This window comes from Leptodactylus fuscus, chromosome 8 (assembly GCF_031893055.1).
Source record: "Leptodactylus fuscus isolate aLepFus1 chromosome 8, aLepFus1.hap2, whole genome shotgun sequence".
Taxonomy (NCBI): Eukaryota; Metazoa; Chordata; class Amphibia; order Anura; family Leptodactylidae; genus Leptodactylus; species Leptodactylus fuscus.
Window position 1 is genome coordinate 27,432,421 of NC_134272.1, and position 21,297 is coordinate 27,453,717.

General features: G+C 41.6%; 1 protein-coding gene across 2 annotated transcripts in view; it reads left to right on the forward strand.

Moving 5' to 3' along the window:
• The first annotated feature begins 10,582 nt into the window (after positions 1-10,582).
• LOC142216862 (voltage-gated delayed rectifier potassium channel KCNH8-like) overlaps positions 10,583-21,297 on the forward strand; it is a 322,754-nt gene continuing 312,039 nt past the window's right edge. For both annotated transcript variants that reach the window (XM_075284942.1, XM_075284943.1), the window contains exon 1: positions 10,583-11,033. In XM_075284942.1, coding sequence (XP_075141043.1) covers positions 10,958-11,033 — 76 coding nt within the window. In that variant the 5' untranslated portion in view covers positions 10,583-10,957. The remainder of the gene's footprint in view (positions 11,034-21,297) is intronic.

A 21,297-nucleotide genomic window follows, 5' to 3' on the forward strand; every position in this document is an offset into this window, starting at 1 on the left:
CAGTTGCTACCGCTGCAGTTTTTTTTTTTTTTTTTTTTTTTAAATAGGCCGTTACCTGCTGGGTGCTGCCTGAAGATGTAGAGGAGCTGCCTCCTCGAACAGTCCATCTTTTAACAGTAGTAAAGCTAGCAATTGCTGCCTTTACTACTGTACCCAAGCAACAGCTGCCGCCTACTGTCCGAGCCCCTGCCTCCCAACACTTAAATAGTGACAGCGGGCAGGAAAAACTTCTTCCTCCTGTCCACTGTCCCAAGCCCTGTTCCGGCATCTATGAGATATGACGTCATCAAAGGTCCTTTAATCTACTAACATAGACTCCGTGTCTGTTGTGGGCGGAGCTACCCGGATTGTACAGGTCAGTGTACAATGGGGGAATGGGTTGTAGGCTGTGAGGAAGAGAGGTAGATGGGTGTGCAGGCTGTGTGTGAAAAAGTCTGCACCCCCATTCCTTCCTTTCTCACACACAGCCTGCACACCCATGTACCCCTCTTACTCACAGTGTGCACCCCCATTCCGCCCTATGTGAGCAAGAGGAGGGAATGGGTGGTGTAGGCTGTGTGTGAGCAAAGAGGGTGACCTGGGGGTGCAGGCTGTGTGTGAGAAAGAAGGGGGAATGGGGGTGCAGGCTGTGGGTGAGCAAGAGTGTGGTGCTTCCCCCCCCCCCTCCAGATCACACTTGCTCGCACACAGCTTGCACCCCCATTTCCCCTCTTGCTTATACACTCCCTGCACCCCAGGTCACCCTCTTATTCACATACAGCCTGCACACCCATGTACCCCTCTCGGAGGAGGCCCCATGTCAAAAGTTCGCCACGGGGCCCCACCATTCCTAGTTACGCCACTGGTGTATAGTATATATGTATGTGTATATTAGTGTGTGAATTTGTGTATTATGTATACAGTATGTGTTTATGTCTGTACTATATATAATTCATCAGAGATGTATAGAAATAAATGCTTATATAAGCAATAGAAATTACACAAAACTACCGGTTAGCCATGTGTATATGATACTGTGTTTGATATTAATGCTTCAGATGCCTGGCTTGTTCCGATCTTCCTTAGAACTCTGGGATTTCATTTACTTTTGGGTATTTTCAAAGACCATGTGAAAATTGTCATCATTTACATTTTGATGAGTATTGAGCTGCTGATCGTGTCCCTCATTATTTCTGTCCCTTTATCACTGATGCATTTTAGATCTACTGTAATTCTACATGGAGTATATCCTATTTGTTCTAAATTTTTAGGGTAAACTTGCATCTTTGGTATTTCTACTGTCCTACTCTGTTACTGGAGCAGAATAACTAAAAGCCTCTCACCTCTGCCAGGTCAGTCCTCTATGCGACAAGCTGATGAGATGCAAGAACATCAAAACAGCTGTCCTTGGCTGAGAGACTGTACCTGGTAAAAGCCCAACATCATTGCAAACAAAGGCCTCTGAGGAGGTTGGCATGATGTTAAAGGGAGCGCCTTCTATTGGTTTGCTTGACTGAGACTCTGTCTTCCTAATTACATCATGAAAGATAGACTTGCACATTCTCAGTGAGCGCCCTCTATTGGTGTGCATTCTTGAGGCACTGGCATCCTAATTACATCATGGAAGTCAGATTTGCATATTCTTCCCATAAAATAATGGAATCAGCAGATTAGTTGTATTAGCAGACAAATTGATAGAACAAGTTGTTTCTGGTTTTGGACAACATTCTCCTGTGTATTTCTATTGATGCAATGGTTGCTATTACAGTAGGCTTTTGATATGGTCTGGCCATAAGTGGTCTTCATGGAAGTCTTTCAGGCAAAAGGCCATGAGAAGGCCAATAGACTTAACAATGGAAAAAATGTAGGAACTGGGGGGGGGGGGGGGGGACAGAAAAATGACAGCCGGTGCTCTAGACTAATGAGTCAAAATTTTAAATATTTGGCAGTAACAGACGGTAGTTGTTGGAGAGTGGCACAATGTTGAGTGTCTGCAGGAAAATAGAGATAGGGGTTTAGTCAGGATTGATGGCGTCCTCAGTGCTAAGAACTACAGGCAGATTGGAGTCCAATTCTTTTACTTTTTAAGCGTTACACAAAGATCACACCAACCAAATTCACTGTAATGGAGAATAAAGGTGCACAATCACAATAGTGAAGCACTGCAAATTATTGGGCCACAGAGCACTTTTAGCCTACTTACAAGGAAACCAGCGTATCACTATTGTTTTCTATTATTGAATTTGAAAGTTGACTTCTCTTTGGGAGGTGCAGCTAGAGTTTGGATTGTGGACATTTTATATTTGAATTTTTTTTTATACTAACTAGTAGTATAGTGAGTCTGCCCTGGAGCAGCCAGCCTACCTTTGCAACCCCATTATGTGTGGGTGTTTCCAGGAGCAGCCCCATTATGTTTGGGTCTGCCCAGCAGCGGTCAAGCTGTGCGTGGGTTTGACCAGGAACAGCCCATTATGTGTGGGTCTTCCCAGGAGCAGCCACATTAAATGTAGGTCTTCCCAAGAGCAGCCACATTTTGTGAGTCTTCCCAGGAGCAGCCACATTATGTGTGGGTCTGCCCAGCAGAGGTCAACCTGTACGCGGGTTTGCCCAGGAGGAGCCAGCCGGTGTATGGGTCCACACAGCATCTTTGTTTCAAAAATCTGTCCTCATGCAGGACAGATTCTTACATTTTTTACATGATTTTTGAGAATACTGATTTATTATGATGAAATGAAGATATCTGCCATGCAATGTACACTGTGTAAGCCGATGGCTGGTCAGGTAATGGAGGGGGTGTACATCTCACCCAGACTACTAAGGTGGGTGAGATGAGAAAACTCCAGAAAGAATGTTTGCTCAGCAGACGAAAGTTGTCTGCTGAGAACATTTTGGTAAATGCTCAGTATTGGGCTGGATTTTTAGGAATGGCAGGTAGGTTGGTAGTGGGACCTATCATTCCACCCCCCTCCAGTCCACACTTTGGGGATGTTCCGGCAGTGACTCAGCTGCAGAGAGTCTGCTCATCAAGGGAGCTTAAGAAGCCAGCTCCAACAGCAGACTTTGGGCAGAGTTTGGCTGGAGAGCCAACAAAGAGGTCATATTTATGGATCTGTGTCCTGAGTGATTCAACTGGCTTTTTGATCTCTGTTATTCTAGGTGAGGTAACCTATTCTATGTTTAGTTAGAGCCCAGCCGGGCAGGGTTTTATTTTTGTATTGTTTCCTTTTGTTGCTGCACTATATTTTTGAGCGAAAATAAAACTCTACCTTTGGTTTGGACTAAAGAAACTGGACTTGTGTGTCTATGCCACCCCACCTAGCAACCCCAGACCCTGATAACTACTACAAAATATGTTGGCGCTATTTAGTTGAAAATTAACTGTATAGTTTACATTTTTATTCTCTCTTCAGATGTTTTCATATCATTTTATAACTTTCCAGGTTCTTTACCTCGTGTGGTCATTAGTTCTCTGCCTATATTTAGATCTAACTTACCCACAAAAATTATCTAGAGTATTGACTCATTGAATAATATCCTTTGATTTTATAATTTTAAAAGCAATTCCATATACAATATACATACAAAAATCAATTTCATGGGATCCTTTAACAATAGATGATACATATTCTAGGATGAATTGTGTACTGACTATGAATATGAATTGAGTGACAGATATAATATGGTATTATGAGCCCTTATTAATTGTTTGTATGTGTATATAAATCCATAATCCACTAACAATTCCGCCATATACCTACATGTAGATTTTGCAGCTTCTTTCCTGACTCCCCCTGACCCTCTCAAAATGGCTGGTGTTACCATGGCAACCAATGCAACAATGGCTACACAGTTCCAAATCGTGCTTAAACTGTTCTATTGAATGAAAAATATTTGGGAACATTGCCAACATTTTTATGTGCAACTTTAGGCAACAGAGTGCCCTATTGAACCCTTTATCTCTAAGGGCTCGTTCACATCAGCGTTGTGAACTCCGTACTTGAGGTTTCCGTTTCCTGCCTAAAACAGAGGCAGGAGACGGAAACCTGCAGGAGTCTCTCTCACCCATTCATTTGAATGGGTGAGAGAGATGTGCGGCGGTGAGCGTTTTATGCTCTCCTCCGCGAAACCGGGTTTTATAATCCGGACACAGAGTCGGACATGCAGTACTCTGTGTCCGGATAAAAAAATCCAGTTTCGCGGCAGAGAGCATAAAACGCTCACCGCCGCTCACGGCCGGACCCGGTCTGAGCTTTCCGACTTCTGGCATGCAGAAGACGGAAAGCTCAGAACGGACAGATGAACGCAGGTGTGAACCCAGCGTCACCCAATGGGGTCAAACTCCTTTCCAATGAGGGTCATATAACTGTAAGATTGTGAAAAAATTATAATCTCTGTCTAGTGGAGGGAGGCAGTGACAGGAGGCAATGGAGCTTGGGTCTGTGCATTATGATGGCGATCCTCTGAATTGTATATAAAAACTTAGACATGGGTGTAAATAGGCAGAAGTTATATATGATGTACACAGTCCAGTCATATTAATGTGACCAGCGCCTACTTTTGACGTCAACGTTAAATAACCAATGGCAGAAGGTGCGTGTCATCAGCCATCTGGGTGCAATTCATCATTGTGGAAGGCACGATGGATCAAGACAAGTATGCATCTATCCTTGCGGACCATGTTCACCCCTACATGCGAAATGTTTTTCCTTGGGATGATGGCATCTACCAGCAGGACAATGTGACGTTTCATAAATCTTGCAGTGTATGTGCATGGTTCAAGGAGCACCAGGATGAGTTTACTGTACTCCCTTGGCCAGCAAATTCCCCGGACTTGAACCCAATTGAGAATCTTTGGGACCACCTCAATTGGGCTGTTCGCGTCATGGATGCTCAACCGCGTAACCTAGCGCAGCTGGCCACGGCACTGGAGTCGGCATGGCTCAACATCCCAGTGACCATCATCACAACATCCCCTCTTTTCCTGCACGTCTCGCAGCGGTCCGCTCTGCCAAAGGGGGTTATTCTAGATTTTGACAGGTGGTCACATTAATGTGACTGGACTGTGTATTATGCACCAAATTGAAGTGTCCCAGTAGGCCTTATGATTTATATACATTTCTTTTTTTAAGGTTGCTAATGAAGTAGTTCTAATGGCTCCACCAGACGTGTTATGGTGCACCACTTGGACAGTAAATGGCCAAGATGTCCTTTAGGTTAGACAGTTAGCCCCTTCCACCTATTAAGCACTAAGCTTCATTCCTTAGAGATTGGCTAGGTTGCCAGGGAAGAGCTGTGCCACCATCTGTGAGTGCTGAACAGAAAGCTGTAGAGGCGTACGTTAGCTCTTACTGGCTCTGGGAAAAGTGGAGAGCCAGTCTTTCTGCATGCTAGAGGTCACAATCCAAGATGGAACTTGCTACCTGTGCTAGCATCATCTACTCTGCCAAGAGCTGTCTGTGGCTTCTGAGGAAAGTGGAGAGCTAGTGCCTCTGCATTCAGACCTCATGGGATGCATAACACCGTGAGCCTAATCTGGCCCTCCGCATCATTTTAAGTTTGATACAGATACTCTAACCCTCTTAGAGCTGCTTACCCCTCTTCCAATTTTCATTGATGGCTTTCAGTTAAATGTTTGAAAGCCTCCATTCCTAAAACTGATCTTCTTATTGTCAAGGTCTTGTGCTCCAGGTATTTGCTGTTCCAGAGACCACTCACTGTGGCAGCCATGTTGGTATTTTCCTACAACAGTGATGCTTGCCGATTTGGGTTGGTCTCATGCTTACAGGCAGTGGTTGTAAACAGCCTTCCATGGTCAAGCTGAAAATAAGCCCCAACCAGTCTGGAAAACATTGGAAGACATGGCATGGTTAGTGATGATTTATCATAAGAAGTAACTGCTTTATTTATTTATTTTATTCATTAAAGTCTTTATTAAAGTTTCTCACAAAAAGATAGGCTAGGGGGGAAGAGGACACAGAGTTAAACATTATATTAAAAAAGTTAATTGAATAATCATAACAAGGAACGGACAAAAGCATGCAGAACCCAACTAGTAATAAAGGGAAAGAAGGCATGGTCGCCCTCCTTGGAGCCGGCAGAGTAATGGGGATACAGGAAAGAGTCAGCAGGAGCAATGAGCAGGGAAGACGTTTGTGAGGAGGGTAAGTGAAGACTACTGAAGGTATCATGAGGAAGGGGGAGCCACGGCAGACTGAGAGTCAGCGGAGTAATAGAAAGTGTCCAAGAGGAGCCATGTTTGTCTGTGAACTCTATCATCGCCTTTCAGCTCGGCAAGCAATCTTTCCATCCATATTGGTTTATTTTAATATTTTATTGAATAAAGAAGAGTAGAAGGTCTTTGTTTGTTTTATATTTACCATTGTCCAGGAAAATGAAGGATTACACAGTCCCTAATAAAATTATTAGGCATCTTTAGAATATCTAGTCTGATAAGAACACCTACTAGGTGGCTTACTTTCAGCCAGAACAGGATGCAAAAATTTTTGCTCAACTAGGGGGCCACATGGTGGCTCAGTGGTTAGCACTGCAGCCTTGCAGCGCTGGAGTCCTGGTGTTCAAATTCTGCCAAGGGCAAAAAACCGTCTGCAAGGAGTTTGTATGTTTTCCCCGTGTTTGTATGGATTTCCATCCCATATTCAAAAAAACATACTGATAGGGAAAAATGTACATTGTGAGCTCTATGTGGGGCTCACAATCTACATACAAAAAATTTTTGTTCAACTATTCACATTTAATCCATTTCCATGTGAAGTCACAACCACTTGAGTAGGAAAACTTTATCTCGCATAAGATGCACCAAAATGCACCAAATTTTGGTGCATTTTTCACCAGATTTTTCTCATAACCATCGTAGTTAATCTGCCTTGCCCTGACAACCACCCCCTTTCACCCTGCCCTTATCCTGGAGCGGGAACATGAACTCCTACCTACCTTGTTGAGGATTGACGTTATTGCACATTACTACATTGTCTCGCCTTATAGAACAATTCTATATCACATGTTCTAGTAACCTGTCATCTAGTTTATTTGCGCCAAATGACGCCTTGTGGTTATTTTTGTGTTTGAATATTTGTTTACCTGTTTATTGAATTGATTTTTTTTTTTTAATCAGACATCCCCTTTGCTTTCCTATACGTAATGGTATTAACCCTTGTTAAAGAACACTATGTGGGATGGAATACCCCAGCTGCCACATTGGAAGTTATGTTGTCTCTTACCCTTAATATCCCTTTTATGGTTTCCTGAAACTGTATCCGTCTTAAATATAATATATGTGACATTTCCTCCCACTGTAAGGTCTCTGCCATATTGGTTTTCTTATTGATTGCCACTTAACTGTTGCTTGGAATAATTTAGACCTGCTTCGCTGATCACCAGCCAATGTATTCCTTCCTGTCCTTAGGGCTAGACAGTATAGTGGGATAAGACAGGTGGCAGGAAGTACTTGGGGGGAGGGGAAGGGATGAAATTGGCACAACCTACAGTAACACAGTCAGGAACAAACCAAAGAATGACATTTGCACTGATTCCTCTAACAAATAGTGTGTGCAATACTCTTGTATTCTATAGGTCGCGCTGTTGTTACTGCCTTGCTCTTCTAGTCTTGGCTCACATCTGTGTTTGTAATTTTGTTTTTCTCTTCATATATAGGACCAGAAACTCAAAAATAAAATTAGTGCTGGTTTTATCACAATGCAGACACCAATCGCCCCCATTGACCATAAGAGACCAATAAGCTTACCAATATAGTGTCCAATATTTTACGGTAGTAAAGTAGCAGCGATTTTCTCCACCTTTCTAGATGGGATTTATAGCAAAAGCACCTAACAAAGCCTCTTCCGCTGATGTGAACAGAGCCTTAGAAGTTGCAGAGCTGATGCTAGCTTCTACCATTGCCTCTCCATTGCTCTGCTCCGTCAGGACTAGAACAACGGAACGGCAGACGACTGAAATAGCGGCAACACATGGAGTCTGATGGACCCCATTGATTATAATGAGGTCCGTTGGGTAATCCATCATTTTAAAACTGAAACCAGTGGAGGAAAACGTCTTTACCCTCTGCCCAATTTCAAGTGAATACTGTGAAGGAGTCTCCAGTGGTGTAGTTGAAAACTCTGGCATGGAAGTGAACGTAGTGTGAGTCTGACATTTGGCATTGCCCAGCTTACCCTTATTATGGGACAACTTTTTAGTACCTCCTGTGACGGAATGGAAATCTGCACTGGTCAGTAGCCGGCATAGATTTCCTGTATATCAGTTTTCTGGTGTGAAGAATAAGATATTTCTACATAAGAATAAGTAGAATAAAACATCTTATTCCCTCCTATTCGGTCCACTTTCACAAGAAAATGGCAAGCGTGGCACAGACCGAGGGATCTGAGGATTATTTGGTGGGAGAAAGAGCTGTGCCCCAAAGTTGCACCACATTAAGAGCCAATACCCTCCAATATGATCCATCTGCATCCACCATTATGGCCAGGGCCCCACAGGACGGAAACGCCACGATTTGCCTGTAACGTTAACCTAATTCTGTAATTCCATATAAATTTTAAGTTCACGTAAGTCTGTTGTTCTGATCTGTCATAGGATTACAATTGTGGACTAAAAAAAACTAATATAGGCTAAAGATCCACTGGATGTATTGCAGCAAAAAAACGCTACAGGAAAAAAACGCGGTGGCAACGCATCCTGGTTCATCCCACAGCGCTTTAGACAGAAAGTTCGCAGAGTGTTACAATTATGTCTATGGGGAAACTGCCGGCATTTCCATAGGTATAATTGACATGCTGCGATTTTGGAAATGGCGGCGTATCCGCACCTTGGTATATATCACAAAGTGGGCATGGGATTGGCCCTTACTGTAAAATGTTGGGATTTTTCCAGAGGTGTTTCCATCACAGGCAAATCGTGACGCTTCCGTCCTGTGGGGCCCTGGCCATAATGATGGATGCAGATGGATCATATTGGAGGGTATTGGCTCTTAATGTGGTGCATCTTTGGCTCTTTCTCCCACCAGATAATCCCCAGATCCCTCGTTCTGTGACACGCTTGTCATTTTTGTGAATGTGGGCAGAGCAGGAGGGAATAAGATGTTTTATTCTACTTATTCTTATGTAGAAATATCTTATTCTTCACACCAGAAAACTGATATACAGGAAATCTATGCCCGCTAGTGACCAGTGCAGATCTCCATTCCGTCACACGGTTGCGTGCCCTATTCATTAAGAGGCTGGAGCGTCTTAATAATTCAGGCTCGTCTCGCATCAGTCGAGGCCTTTATTAAGAGTGACATAAGAAACGCCAGTCTTAATAAAATCTTCCATTCTGCCTGCACTTGCCTCCATTCACTGTAATGTACAGAACAAGACAGAAGATTTCTTCCATATTGAGTGTTTACGTGTTACATGGAAGATAAAGTCTTGCACATGCAATTACATCTTACATCAAAAATTGTAACAAACAAGAAAGAAGAAAGTTTCCATCTTGTTATAGTGAACGACTGATGTAGACAGAAGCTGCTCAGTCTGCATTTGTCATTATTTTAGTTTCAGTTCGTTGTTCTAATCCTACGATGGATCAGAACAATGGACTGATGTGAGGTTAGCTTTAAAGTGTTACTGCTTTACAGTGTATTCATTGCTGTATAAGTGATTGTCTCCAAAATAAAGGTGCATAAATAAAGTGCAGGGCAGAAAAGAGCCACAAATGGGTACAAGTAGCTTAATGTGTCCCTATGTTTTATGGGTGGTATGGATATCTAGTGTATTTTTAGACATGTTATCCTGTGTATTTTTCCTTGGGATTGATTATTATCCTATACAGATTGCAGTAATACCGTACTCCTATTAGCATGTATTTGTCCTGTATGGTAATAGCCAGTGCCCCAGAGGTTTTCGGTGGCCATTAGTATACAGGTGACATACACAGTGACATGTACTAGGCATTACTGCATCTAATAACTGCACACCATTCTACAATAACAAAACGCTGTGTAGACATCGCCTTGCACCATGTCTTTAATTAACCATCTAATTGCTAGTCATTACTGTAATCAAGTCACTATTCTATGTAGATGGCGAGGAATAATTACACTGCAGAAGTAATACAGAACACAAATGCCTGATCCCTGAACATCAGAACATGTGCCTATATCTATAGTATAACTGTTATATGTCCAGATATAATAAATGACTAATATGAGCCCCTGCAGTAATAAATTATTATAAATAATAAATTTCCCATTTTCTTTATTAGAAAGGAACCATGACAAGCCACTTGCTGCATATCTTTCTGCATTAGCTATATAAGACAAACGGCTTCATAAAATCAGATTTCTGCCACCGTAAGATGCAGGATATACGAACGGCACAATATAATGTCACTTGTGTTATTGTCACACATCCATGTAGACATAAGATGACTCTGCTGATTCCAAGTTTGCTAGGTGCATCCGCTCGTGCCCTGCCCATCCATCCAGCTCTCAGACAGGCTGTTACCTGGGAGCTGCCTCTTCATACTCACTCCCTCCTCCTCCTCCTCTTGGAAACCCACGTGATCTTACATCTGCCAGAGAAGAAGAAAAGGATAGAATGAGAGCACACACAAGGGAATGGAAGCTTTTTCATCCACAGCCAGAATCAGCACCACAGCATTGGAGAGCCTGAGCAAGTGCAGCCGCATCTCCTAGCCTAACCTGTTGTGTTGTCCTGCATTTCCCACAGTGGAGCAGACTTGGACTCAACTTCTGCCAGCTCCCTCCCCTTCCCCAGCCCTACCATTTATGACATTGTAAAGGAAAGCCATGCTTGACAAGTGGATGTCTTTTTATCAGCGGAGATCAGGCTGTGGGGGCTGATCTGGACCAATTCCTGACTTCTCAACTCATTGCTGCTCCTTTGTCCAGCCATCTTCCATAGACACTGTGCAGCCAAGCGTGCATGGATTAGTTGCTGGGAAGATGCCTGTAATGAAAGGCTTGCTGGCCCCACAAAACACTTTCTTGGATACTATAGCTACTAGATTCGACGGAACCCGTAAGTGATCTTAAGGACCCCGTGTGATACTTCTAATCCCATCCCTTCCTTATACATACAGTATATCCATAGAGCCCCATTGTATATCATGCAGTCATGTGGAGCACTTTGGTGCTTGCAACCTGTAGGGAGCCTACTCTTTGTTTACTGCAAACTAGCAAATGAAGAAAGCTAGACGGCTTACCATTGCCTATTAATCTGAAGTTTATTACAGCTGTACTAGAAATTGTTATCTCTTACTCTCTAGTGACCTCCTTCCACCTTTCAGTTGCCCTTAGAGTCAATACTACTCATCCCATGGTGATCTGCACAACCTGTCATTTTGTCATCTCATCTCATTGTAGTAAAGTCTATTGAATGGGTTTTTTTCTGTCTTTAGTTTGTAGTAGAAATTCAATCCTTCAAGTGCATGCAATATTTAATATGAGTTATGCGCCTTGTTTAACCCTTACCATGACACCATGTAGTGTTTACAAAATCCAGAGGTTTCTAGAAGCATGTCTACATGCAAGACAGGGCCAGGGGGTGTCAGACCAAGAGATATATGTATACAGTATAGTATGATTAACTCTATGACTCCTGTACACCCTGGTAACCATTGTATGAAATGTCAATTACCTTCCCCTTTAAATAATTCCTATAAATTCCTACAGGATCTCCTAAGAGAATTGCCATGTATTGAGTGAGGCATAATATGTATTTAGTTAAATGCAACATTTTTGACTTTTATAGCCTTTCTCTATAGTAATTATTGTATTACATTGCATTCCCTCAATTAGTTCATAGCATGAAAACGTCAAATATATTTTATGGGTCTCGCCTCCCCTCCTGTTTTTTCACCCTGGGCCTGGCTCCTTGCCCACATTTTAGCTGCTTTGAAAAGTACATCAGTGCACACGGCCTGTTAAAGTATTCTACTTCTAGCTCCAACTACTCCAGGGACCCTTCGATATCCAGCTGGTTACAATGCAATTATTGGAGCAATGATATTCGCATAGCTTGGAAATGTGATCAATGTGGATAATGTATTAGGAGCTAGATCAAGCAGATAGCCCGGGATCCTACGGTATATGGCATGCGTGTCAAGCAAGTAGGGAGGACATTCAGTAGATAGTATCAGGTGTATGTGCAATCTCATTTCCAAGTAATCCCTTTCTCATACTCTTGGGTCTTGCATTTAAGCTATTCAGCACCATGGACAGCGTCTCATTCCCATAGTGTTGATAGCAATGCCTGCTTGGCTGGGCACATTGACTGCACACTACGGCCATGCAAGGCAATGGGAAAGCTGATTTTATTTCAACAAATGAGTAACCACAAGCCTTTAGAACAAATGCTGGGCAGCTTCTCCCCTGTGCTTGTGTCCGTGAAACAGATTGCATAAGGAAATGATCAACTTATCCTGAGATATCCTGAATACACACGGCTCCCCAGGAAGCTGAGCTGTATGAAAATCACATGAAAATCTGACTTGGGTTAGGTTTTCAAATAGGTTCTTGTATGTTCTGCGCTTAAACAAATCACTGTGTGTGTTTTCATCCGAACAAGGAAATCCGACCAATCTACTAACACTCTCTATGTCCTAAAGCTTGCCATGTCAATGCATCATCTTGTAGATGGAGTGGTTGGTTTTCTTGCCATTTTATTATTTACAGATTGATAGTCGGCGGGGTTGGACGCATTTGTTTGCTTTCCGATTAAGCCAAATGACTGGGATAGGATAGCCTGCAGAAATAGTTGAACAAAGAAATGACAAATCTTGGTGATTTATTCATGTGTAAAGCCTCAACTTTAAATGAAACGGGGCCGGAGGGAAGAGAAATTAAAATGCAAAAGAAGCTGTGAATTGTACAGCGAGGGAAGTGTTAGGGGGGGGGGGACTCGGAATTTTGCTTGCAATTTTACATTGCTCTAAAAACGTATTGATTTTTTTTGTGTGCTTGAGAATTGGTGCTCGTAGATTCAGGCAACACATATTTCTCAATCTGGAGAGATTTATAAAGCCAAGGATGTAGTAAATGAGATTGGACAGTTGGAGGCAGTGTTGAAATTTGGTTTGTATTCTTCTTGGAGATGTAGTGCATCAACAGGACTGGGCTCTATATGACTGGAAGATGCGCCATGGGGAAATTCAGTGTGTGTGTGTGTGTGTGTGTGTGTATATATATATATATATATATATATATATATATATATATATATATATATATATATATAATTTCCCCATGGCGGGACTATTAAAGGATTATCTTATCTTAAAGGTTATGAAACTGGGTACTTCATCCATCTACCCATTGTATATCAAATATCCAAGAAAGTTAGCTTCTTTCTTTGATATTAGGCAGACCAGGCATACACTCTCTGCTTCAGTATGATTCTTTATGACTTATTAGGAAGTTATACTTAACCCTTTCTCTAACAATTTCTAAGTAGATGATACACTATATGTTATATATTCAATATTTATTCAGCAGTTGTCTGAGTTTCATAAACTAATTACAAGAAAGGGTGAATGAATTCCAAATGGACACCTAAGGTAAACCAAGATAAACTTTACCAACCACTGAAGGGTTAAACACGTCTCTCCTATTTACATTCTTTTTTGTAACATCTGATTTGCCTGAACATTCTCCGGAAAAGTTTTTGCATACAGTGCGTAGAGTAAATGAAGGCCTTGCATTATGGAAAGATAGTAGATTAGAGGAAATAGTGCTGATCCAAAGAAGAGTATTAGTGACAGGGGTGTAACATGAAGGGGTGCAGTCCCACCGAGGCCCAGGAGCCTTAGGGGGGCCATAAGCACTGGCATCAGTATTGAGAATGCAGCTTCCATCTGACCCATAAGCCAAGGAGACCCACAGATTACCCGAACCACACTAAGGTGGATTAAACTCCTTAGTACCCATAACCATCACTATAGGGGACTAGAGGTAGGGGGCCCGGACAAAAGATTGCACCCGGGCCAACAAGACTTTAGTTATTCCACTGATCTCCTAGTGATAGGGTTCTAGCATGGTACAATTACTGTTTAATCACCTACCAAAATGTATCCATCCCACATGCACGTCAGATTATGGGAACTCTCCACTTACTCTCAAAATATATTCACATGTGGCAATTTGTTGCAGAAACCTTGCAACTCCAGTTATATAAATTGGTTTGTTTTGGTGACAGGCACATGGTAGCAAATTTGCAATGTGTGACCATACCCTAAGGTTGATTTACATAGGCCACATTTTTATCTTATGGAAAAATCTCCTGTAAAATCTACATGCCTTTAACATCGAGGATTTAGATATGGATTTAGATTCAGATTTCCAGTGGAATTGCTGAGGGTTTTATAATTTGCATTGCTTTGCAAAATGGAAAATCCACAACAATTCTGTGCAAACCTGCTCCTCTTGGAAGACATGTAAGTGGACTTTTCAGTAGGGTAAATTTCCAGTACTTGTGAAGCTACTATTGCAGTTTGAAACCACACTTCTTATTTGCTAACAAGAAAGAATGGACATACAGGGGGCAACACAGTAGCTCAGTGGTTAGCACTGCAGCCTTGCAGCGCTGGAGACCTGGATTCGAATCCCGCCAGGAGCAACATCTGCAAGGAGTTTGTATGTTCTCCCCGTGTTTTCATGGATTTCCTCCCATTCTACAAAAGACATACTGATAGGAAAAAAAAACAAACAGTACATTGTGATCCCTATATGGGGCTCACAATCTGCATAAAAAAAACATGGATATACAAAGTGAATTCCCCTAAAAGTATATCGACATCCATATACGTTGCTGTAATGAGGCTCAGCACTAAGAGGAATAGCATGTAGTGTGACGTTATCCTGCTGAAGTTATCATTTTTAGCAGATTCGTTGAAAGGCCCATGAGAGGTGAACCAGATTTTGGTTCCCAAAGTAATCCTAAACTTTAACTTTTTTTCTAAATTTTGCAAACTTTAGAGAGTTAGATGGGTCATCGATATCAGAATGCTGGGGGTCTGAAACCAAGTGCCAGCACTGATCAGCTGCTGTGGTCTCCAGATTTGAACAGTGTTTCAGAGAACTCTATACGCTATGTAGCAGTCATCCATCACTAGTGTGAAAGTTGGGTGGCGGTGTCCTGGCACACTCACTACACAGTGTACAAAATTATCAGCAACCAAGCATAGGCCACCAATATCTAGTCTTGGACAGCCATTATAATTATTCATTACCTTAACCATAAGGCAAATAAGTCACTTTATGGTGGAAAAAATGTGTGGAATATGGTGCAGAACATTTGTTGCTGATGGATTTGTGACAGGCATCAGGAGTTTGGAAGAAAAAAAAAATCCCCTAAAATTGGGGGGGCAATTGGCTTTTTTCCTCTGGATCAACACTCTAGGGACTGTAGGGTTATAAGTTGGACATGATGGACTAATGTCTTCATCCGACCTCATCTACTATGTAACTACATCTCCCATGTAGTTCTCTAAGCAGACTTACAATATCATATGTGAACCTTGGGCATCAGCGTCAGGGCTCCGTAGGTAAGAGGGTCTACTGCTACCTTAAAAGCAGCCGCTTCCTTCTGTCTATTAGATTGAATTATGTGACCAAGCTAATGGATTTCATAGCTCACTATTACTGGTGCATTGTGAGAGATACTTATAAGGATGGACAGTAAGTGGAGCCTGAAGGGCCCTTGTACTGTTCTTGTTGTCTGTGTCTTAACTTCTTGGAAACTACAGATTACAGAACATACTCCTGGTTCTCAGTAATCTCATACTTCATCAGAGGAAAGATTAACATTTTATAGATGCTTTAACTCAGGGGAAGGGAACCTTTGGCTCTCCAGCTGCTGTGAAACTACAACTCCCATCATGCTCCATTCACTTCCATGGGAGTTCCAAGAACAGCAGAACAAGTATGCATGCTGGGAGTTGTAGTTTTGCAACAGCTGGAGAGACGTACGTTCCCTATCCCTGCTTTAACTTCTTGGAAAGTTCAGGCAACTCCATATTGTGTTTTTCTTAAATGGACAGAATGCAAACCTTAGTATCCTCCTAAGCCTCAGCTTGTATTACTGTAGACAAGTAAGCGTTGTGTATGATTAAAACCTCCAGTAATAACATCTGTGTTGTGCATGAATTGAAAGCACAATGTATGTTGCAGGTAACATACATATTTATTACGGTGCCATCTGTGCCTTGGTTATAAGGATTCTCTGTGCTAAGCTTTTGTATAGAATTGCAATTGTTTTGATCATCATATTATATAGTTTAGTAACAAAGTGATGTATATTTATAAGCACGTATAAAATGTAACATCTCTCAATGTACTGCACAACGCGCTGTGATTTACAACCACATCGTGATTATACGTTTATATTCCTGTCTGTATTTTACATGCATACAATGCCTAAATCTGTGACGGGGATTATGTATACAGCTTATGAGCAATTTCCATTTCTAGTCTTGTGCCTTGAGAATTGTACATATGCCGTAGGCTGTTATCCTTTGTCGTTCTCCAGTGTGTGTGGGTTCTCCAGAGATGTGCAGGAAGGGATGGGGTTTGCAAATCTGTTCTCCAGAAATCTGAGCACCGCGTAAATACATATAGTCAGAATTACACATTGCTATACGGTATTTTCACCAATAGCTCCGACTATACTACTGCCAATTAGGTTTAGAGATTCTCGCTTGGCAGCAAACCATGTGAATGCTTCAGGGAATGGGTTATATAAGCCATCATACTGAACTGAAGACAAAGTTCCTTGTTTGCATGGGCTGCCGGAAGAATGAGTGACAGCTCTCAACGTGACCTTTAACGCTTACAAAGCCAATGACATTGAACCGTGTTTCGTTATAGTTTTCCCCTAGAATGGAAATAGGATGTGGGATTTTCCATAGATTCAGCTTTTAGGTTGTATCCATGTGGCGCATAGGGAAATAGTTTGATATATTAAAAATGACTTCTCTATGCTGTGCAACAAGTGCAAACTCTGTTCATTTAGCACATCACTGCACAAAGCGTCTCACTGATAGGATTGTGAAAAACGAAGTATTTGCAACCATAATTAGTAGGGGAGGACAGATGGCAAAATTAGACATGTTAATTAAATCCACCTAGTTTACTGAGGATTATTCAATATCGTGAGCTTTATTAAAGCCAGAAATTCTCATTGCTGCTGCCAGAGCAATGGTTAAAGAAGGATAGTGTTTGACTGGTGAAAGCCGTTTCTTAAGAACAAATATTAAGATGCCTTGTTATGTATGTGCTTGCTTAGAGCAACTAGTGCGTACAGTGCTGTGCGGCGCAACATGGCAAACCGGCAAGAGAGCATGCGGCGAATGATAATGCTGAGTGAATAAATAGTCTCTGAAATAGGGACAGGTGGAAAATGGTGACGTACCATAAGAGGCTCCAATGTAAAATATGTAATAAGGGTATGAGAACTCTGCAAAAATAGATGTGGGATTCTGCCATTGTTTTAACCTGACATGGGTCCACAGGATGAATAGTGGCATTCAATGGGGCTAATCAGCAGTATGTGAGGCACCTACTCTTGTTTCAGCACCAAAACCAGCAGGGATATGGTTTCCAAGACCCCATTATTATAACTATGAACAGTTATGTGAGCATTTTTAATATGTGTTTAAAATCCACTTCCCGAATGTGACTGCTAAGGGTGCTTTCCCAAACCATCAGTTGTCACGTACTGGTCCACAAAAAATGTAGTATCAACCCCCTCTGCCACCAAATCCCATTCTTGAGACCTTCCTTGAATGAGCATGTAGGACAACTATTGTTTGCTTTGGATTTGCAGTAACCCGGTATCATTCAGAGTACTTTAGATTTGTTGTGTAGTTTGTAATGTTTTCAATAAAATGGTCAAAAGAGGGTTTTGTAGAGAAGTTTTTATTTTAATTATTAAATTTTTATGTATGAGTTTTTTTTTTTTTTTTTTTAAATATTTTAGTCCCGCCAAAGAAATGGACAGTTGTCTGGTATTAATTACTCAAAAAATGGGGCTTAATGTTGGCCAGAAAAAAGGCTACTACTAAACTCCCATTACTACTCCAACACAACCTCCATCAGGGATACCGGGATGAGCTGGGTAGTAGCCAATTTCCAGCCATCTGATATAATAGTTGGACACTTGAGTACACACATGCTGGTATTATCAGGATGGGGAAGACCAAAAACTATGGCCTCCAAACCCTTCTAATGGCTACAGCTGCTTGTTGTATCTGGCTACTTATAAAAAAAAAAAAAAAAAAAAAAAAAAGGGAGGGGTACCCATTTTTTTAAAAAAATTATTTTTAATTTATTTATCTCTTTATTTAACAAAAAATGACATGAGACCCCCCACTTTTCATAAGTAGATGGATATAAATATCAGAAGCAGCCCGACTTTACCAAGGCGAGAAATCCTCTGCTGTTTCGGCTTTCCCAGTCTAATAACCCAGGTCTACAGTCACCCACAATACCTGTACTGGATCTTACCCAGCTCTTCCTAGGGTGGTAATGTGGAGATAGTGGTAACCTTTTACTGCTATCAATCATGCAGCTGTTCATTTCTAAGGTGGTAATAAAGTAGTAAACAACTAGTAGTAACAAATACACATACAAACATTTTTTGGCAAAGTAAAAACTTCCCCACACTTCCATCTTTTGACTATTTTATTAAACAAAAAACAAAACAGAATAAACTTGATCTTCTCTGGAGTTCAACAAATCTGAAATAATCCAAACGGTCCAAGGAACCTGCCAAACTAAACTTGAAAAAAAACATATTCAAGCTAAAGCTACAAAGGAGGGCTATGCTGTACTGTAGGATGTCTGCAGTGGATATATTGCAGTAGATCTGGATTTGCTGTGGTTTTCACCGGTACTTTTCTGGGCCGGTAGCCAGGTTTCAACCATTGCACTGGATAGGATGAAATCCACAACCAAGCATGCAGAAATATTTGACATGCTGGATGTTTAAAATTGGCAGTAGCATACACTTTGTGCTGTAGGTTTTTCCTTTTGCAGTACGTGGTTTAAAGTGGCCATTGGCTTTACTGTGGTCGAGGGATGCTTTTGGTTAATGGAGGCACCTAACCCCTTCTCCGTGCAATCACTCTTGTTTGCTGAAAGAGTCTTGGCACTAGGTGAGCTATAATAATAATAATTAATAATAATAATAATAATAATAATTGTGATACATCTCTACAGCTAGGGCAGTGTCTTTCAGCAACTGGAATCACTTGCAGTCATTTACCATGAGCAGCCCCACACCATATACAGTAGTGAAGCCATCTTTGTCTGTGTCATTGCTGTATGGAGGTATGCGTCATTTCTGTATACAGAATGGTGGAGGTGAGAGTTCAAAGCACTGAATGTACAGTATGGGGGAACTGTTGCATCCACCCTGACATTTTAAAGAGATATGGCCATGCCTTCAGAGAATCTGAAGAAAAATTCTGCAGGTAGTGTTTTTCCATCCACTTAATACACAGATCCAGCACCAGAACTAATGCCTCCTGTTCCAGAACAGATTCAATAGAGAACTATAGGATGCGTCCTGACTTAAGCTTCTTTTCCGTATATGTGCACCGCAGCCAGTACAGTAATCCTGACGCTTGGGTGTATGCGGACGCGCTCTTCATCTTCTATCTTCCTCCCTGCCTGTAATATCCAGCATCTCTCCGTGAGAAGGACTTATGAAGTGGCATATAACAAAACAGAAGCCATGTAATAATGATTACATCTCTATTCTGAAGAACTTTCCAGCGCCTTTACAATACTCACACTACTCAGTAGGCTTTATATAAGACCACTCTATGCTTTATGTAATACCGCTCCACATCGCCATCTCCGTGCAAGTTCTTCTGACACTAATAAAAGCGAAGGACATATTGCTTAATGGGGTTTTATAGATAATGGTACTGCAAATTTTTTCCATCCTTCATCCATCCTGTAGGGGATGGATGCAAAAGAGGCCACGAAGGGTTAAAATATTTTTAAAAAACCAACAAAAAAATCGTAACAAAAAATACCAATTGGGGAATGTCTATTGCTTTGATATATTTTTTTATTTTTTTATTATGAATTGTTTGTGTGTGTTTTTATCTTTATTTTTTTACTTTCATATGTGTTCTAGGAGAGGGAAGTGAATAGAATTTTTAGTTTATTTAATTAGAAATGAGCGAACACTAAAATGTCCGAGGTTCAAAATCCGATTCGAACAGCCGCACACTATTCGACTGTTCGAACGAATTTCAAACCCCATTATAGTCTATGGGGGGAAATGCTTGTTTCAGGGGTATCAACATTCGATAACATTATACTTACCAAGTCCACGAGTGACGGTCGGGCTGGATTCTCCTTGAAGTGTTCTTCCGGCGCAGCGTCCCCGTGTCGTCCTCCGGCTGTAATTCACTCTGCCTAGGCAGGCCGGGCAGAGCCAACCACGCATGCGCAGTCGGCTCTGCCTAGGCTGGATGCCTAGGCAGAGTGAATTCCAGCTGGAAGACGCCGCGGGGACGCTGCGCGGAGAAGACTTCTAAAGGTAAGAGAAGAACCAGCGTTGATTGGCAGAATGTATAGCATTCGGCCAATCCATGTTGGTTCTGCATCGAACCTTAAACTTCGAACAGCTAGTAGTGTTCGATCGAGTACGAGTATTTCAAATACCGTAGTATTCGATCGAACACCTACTCGCTCGAATACTACTCGCTCATCTCTATATTTAATATTTCATTTATTCATTTTTACAGTAATTTTACCCCCTACAGGGTCTAATCACAAATGCAATGCATTGTAAAATTGTGGCACTTCTATATTAGCGGCTGCATAGATTTCCTTTCTAACTTACGTTAGAAGACTGGCATAAGTTATAAGGAATATGTTGGGATGAAGGGTCCTTGACCTGCCCACATTCGTGTGATGGGAATCGGGCCGTTTGGTGCAAGAAAGATCACAATTGATGAATCCCTCCCAGTGTTTTAGCAATTTGACCTATGAATCTGATCCTTCTGTGATGTTGTGTTATTCTTATACCTATTCCTTATTGTGGTGAGATTGTGACAATCTTAGCACCTTTTGACAGTCACCTTTGGTATACAGGCAGATAGGCTAACCACTTCCAATTTCCCATCGACTTTTCCAAAGTAGAGTGAGCAACGTAAAAATGCAAAGAATGGCAACATTTTGCTCAAATAAGTTTAAAGGGGTATTCCCACCTCACATACTCAGCAGTCTTCACTCTTGTAAAATCTTCTTTCTTCCTGGTTTCTTGCATC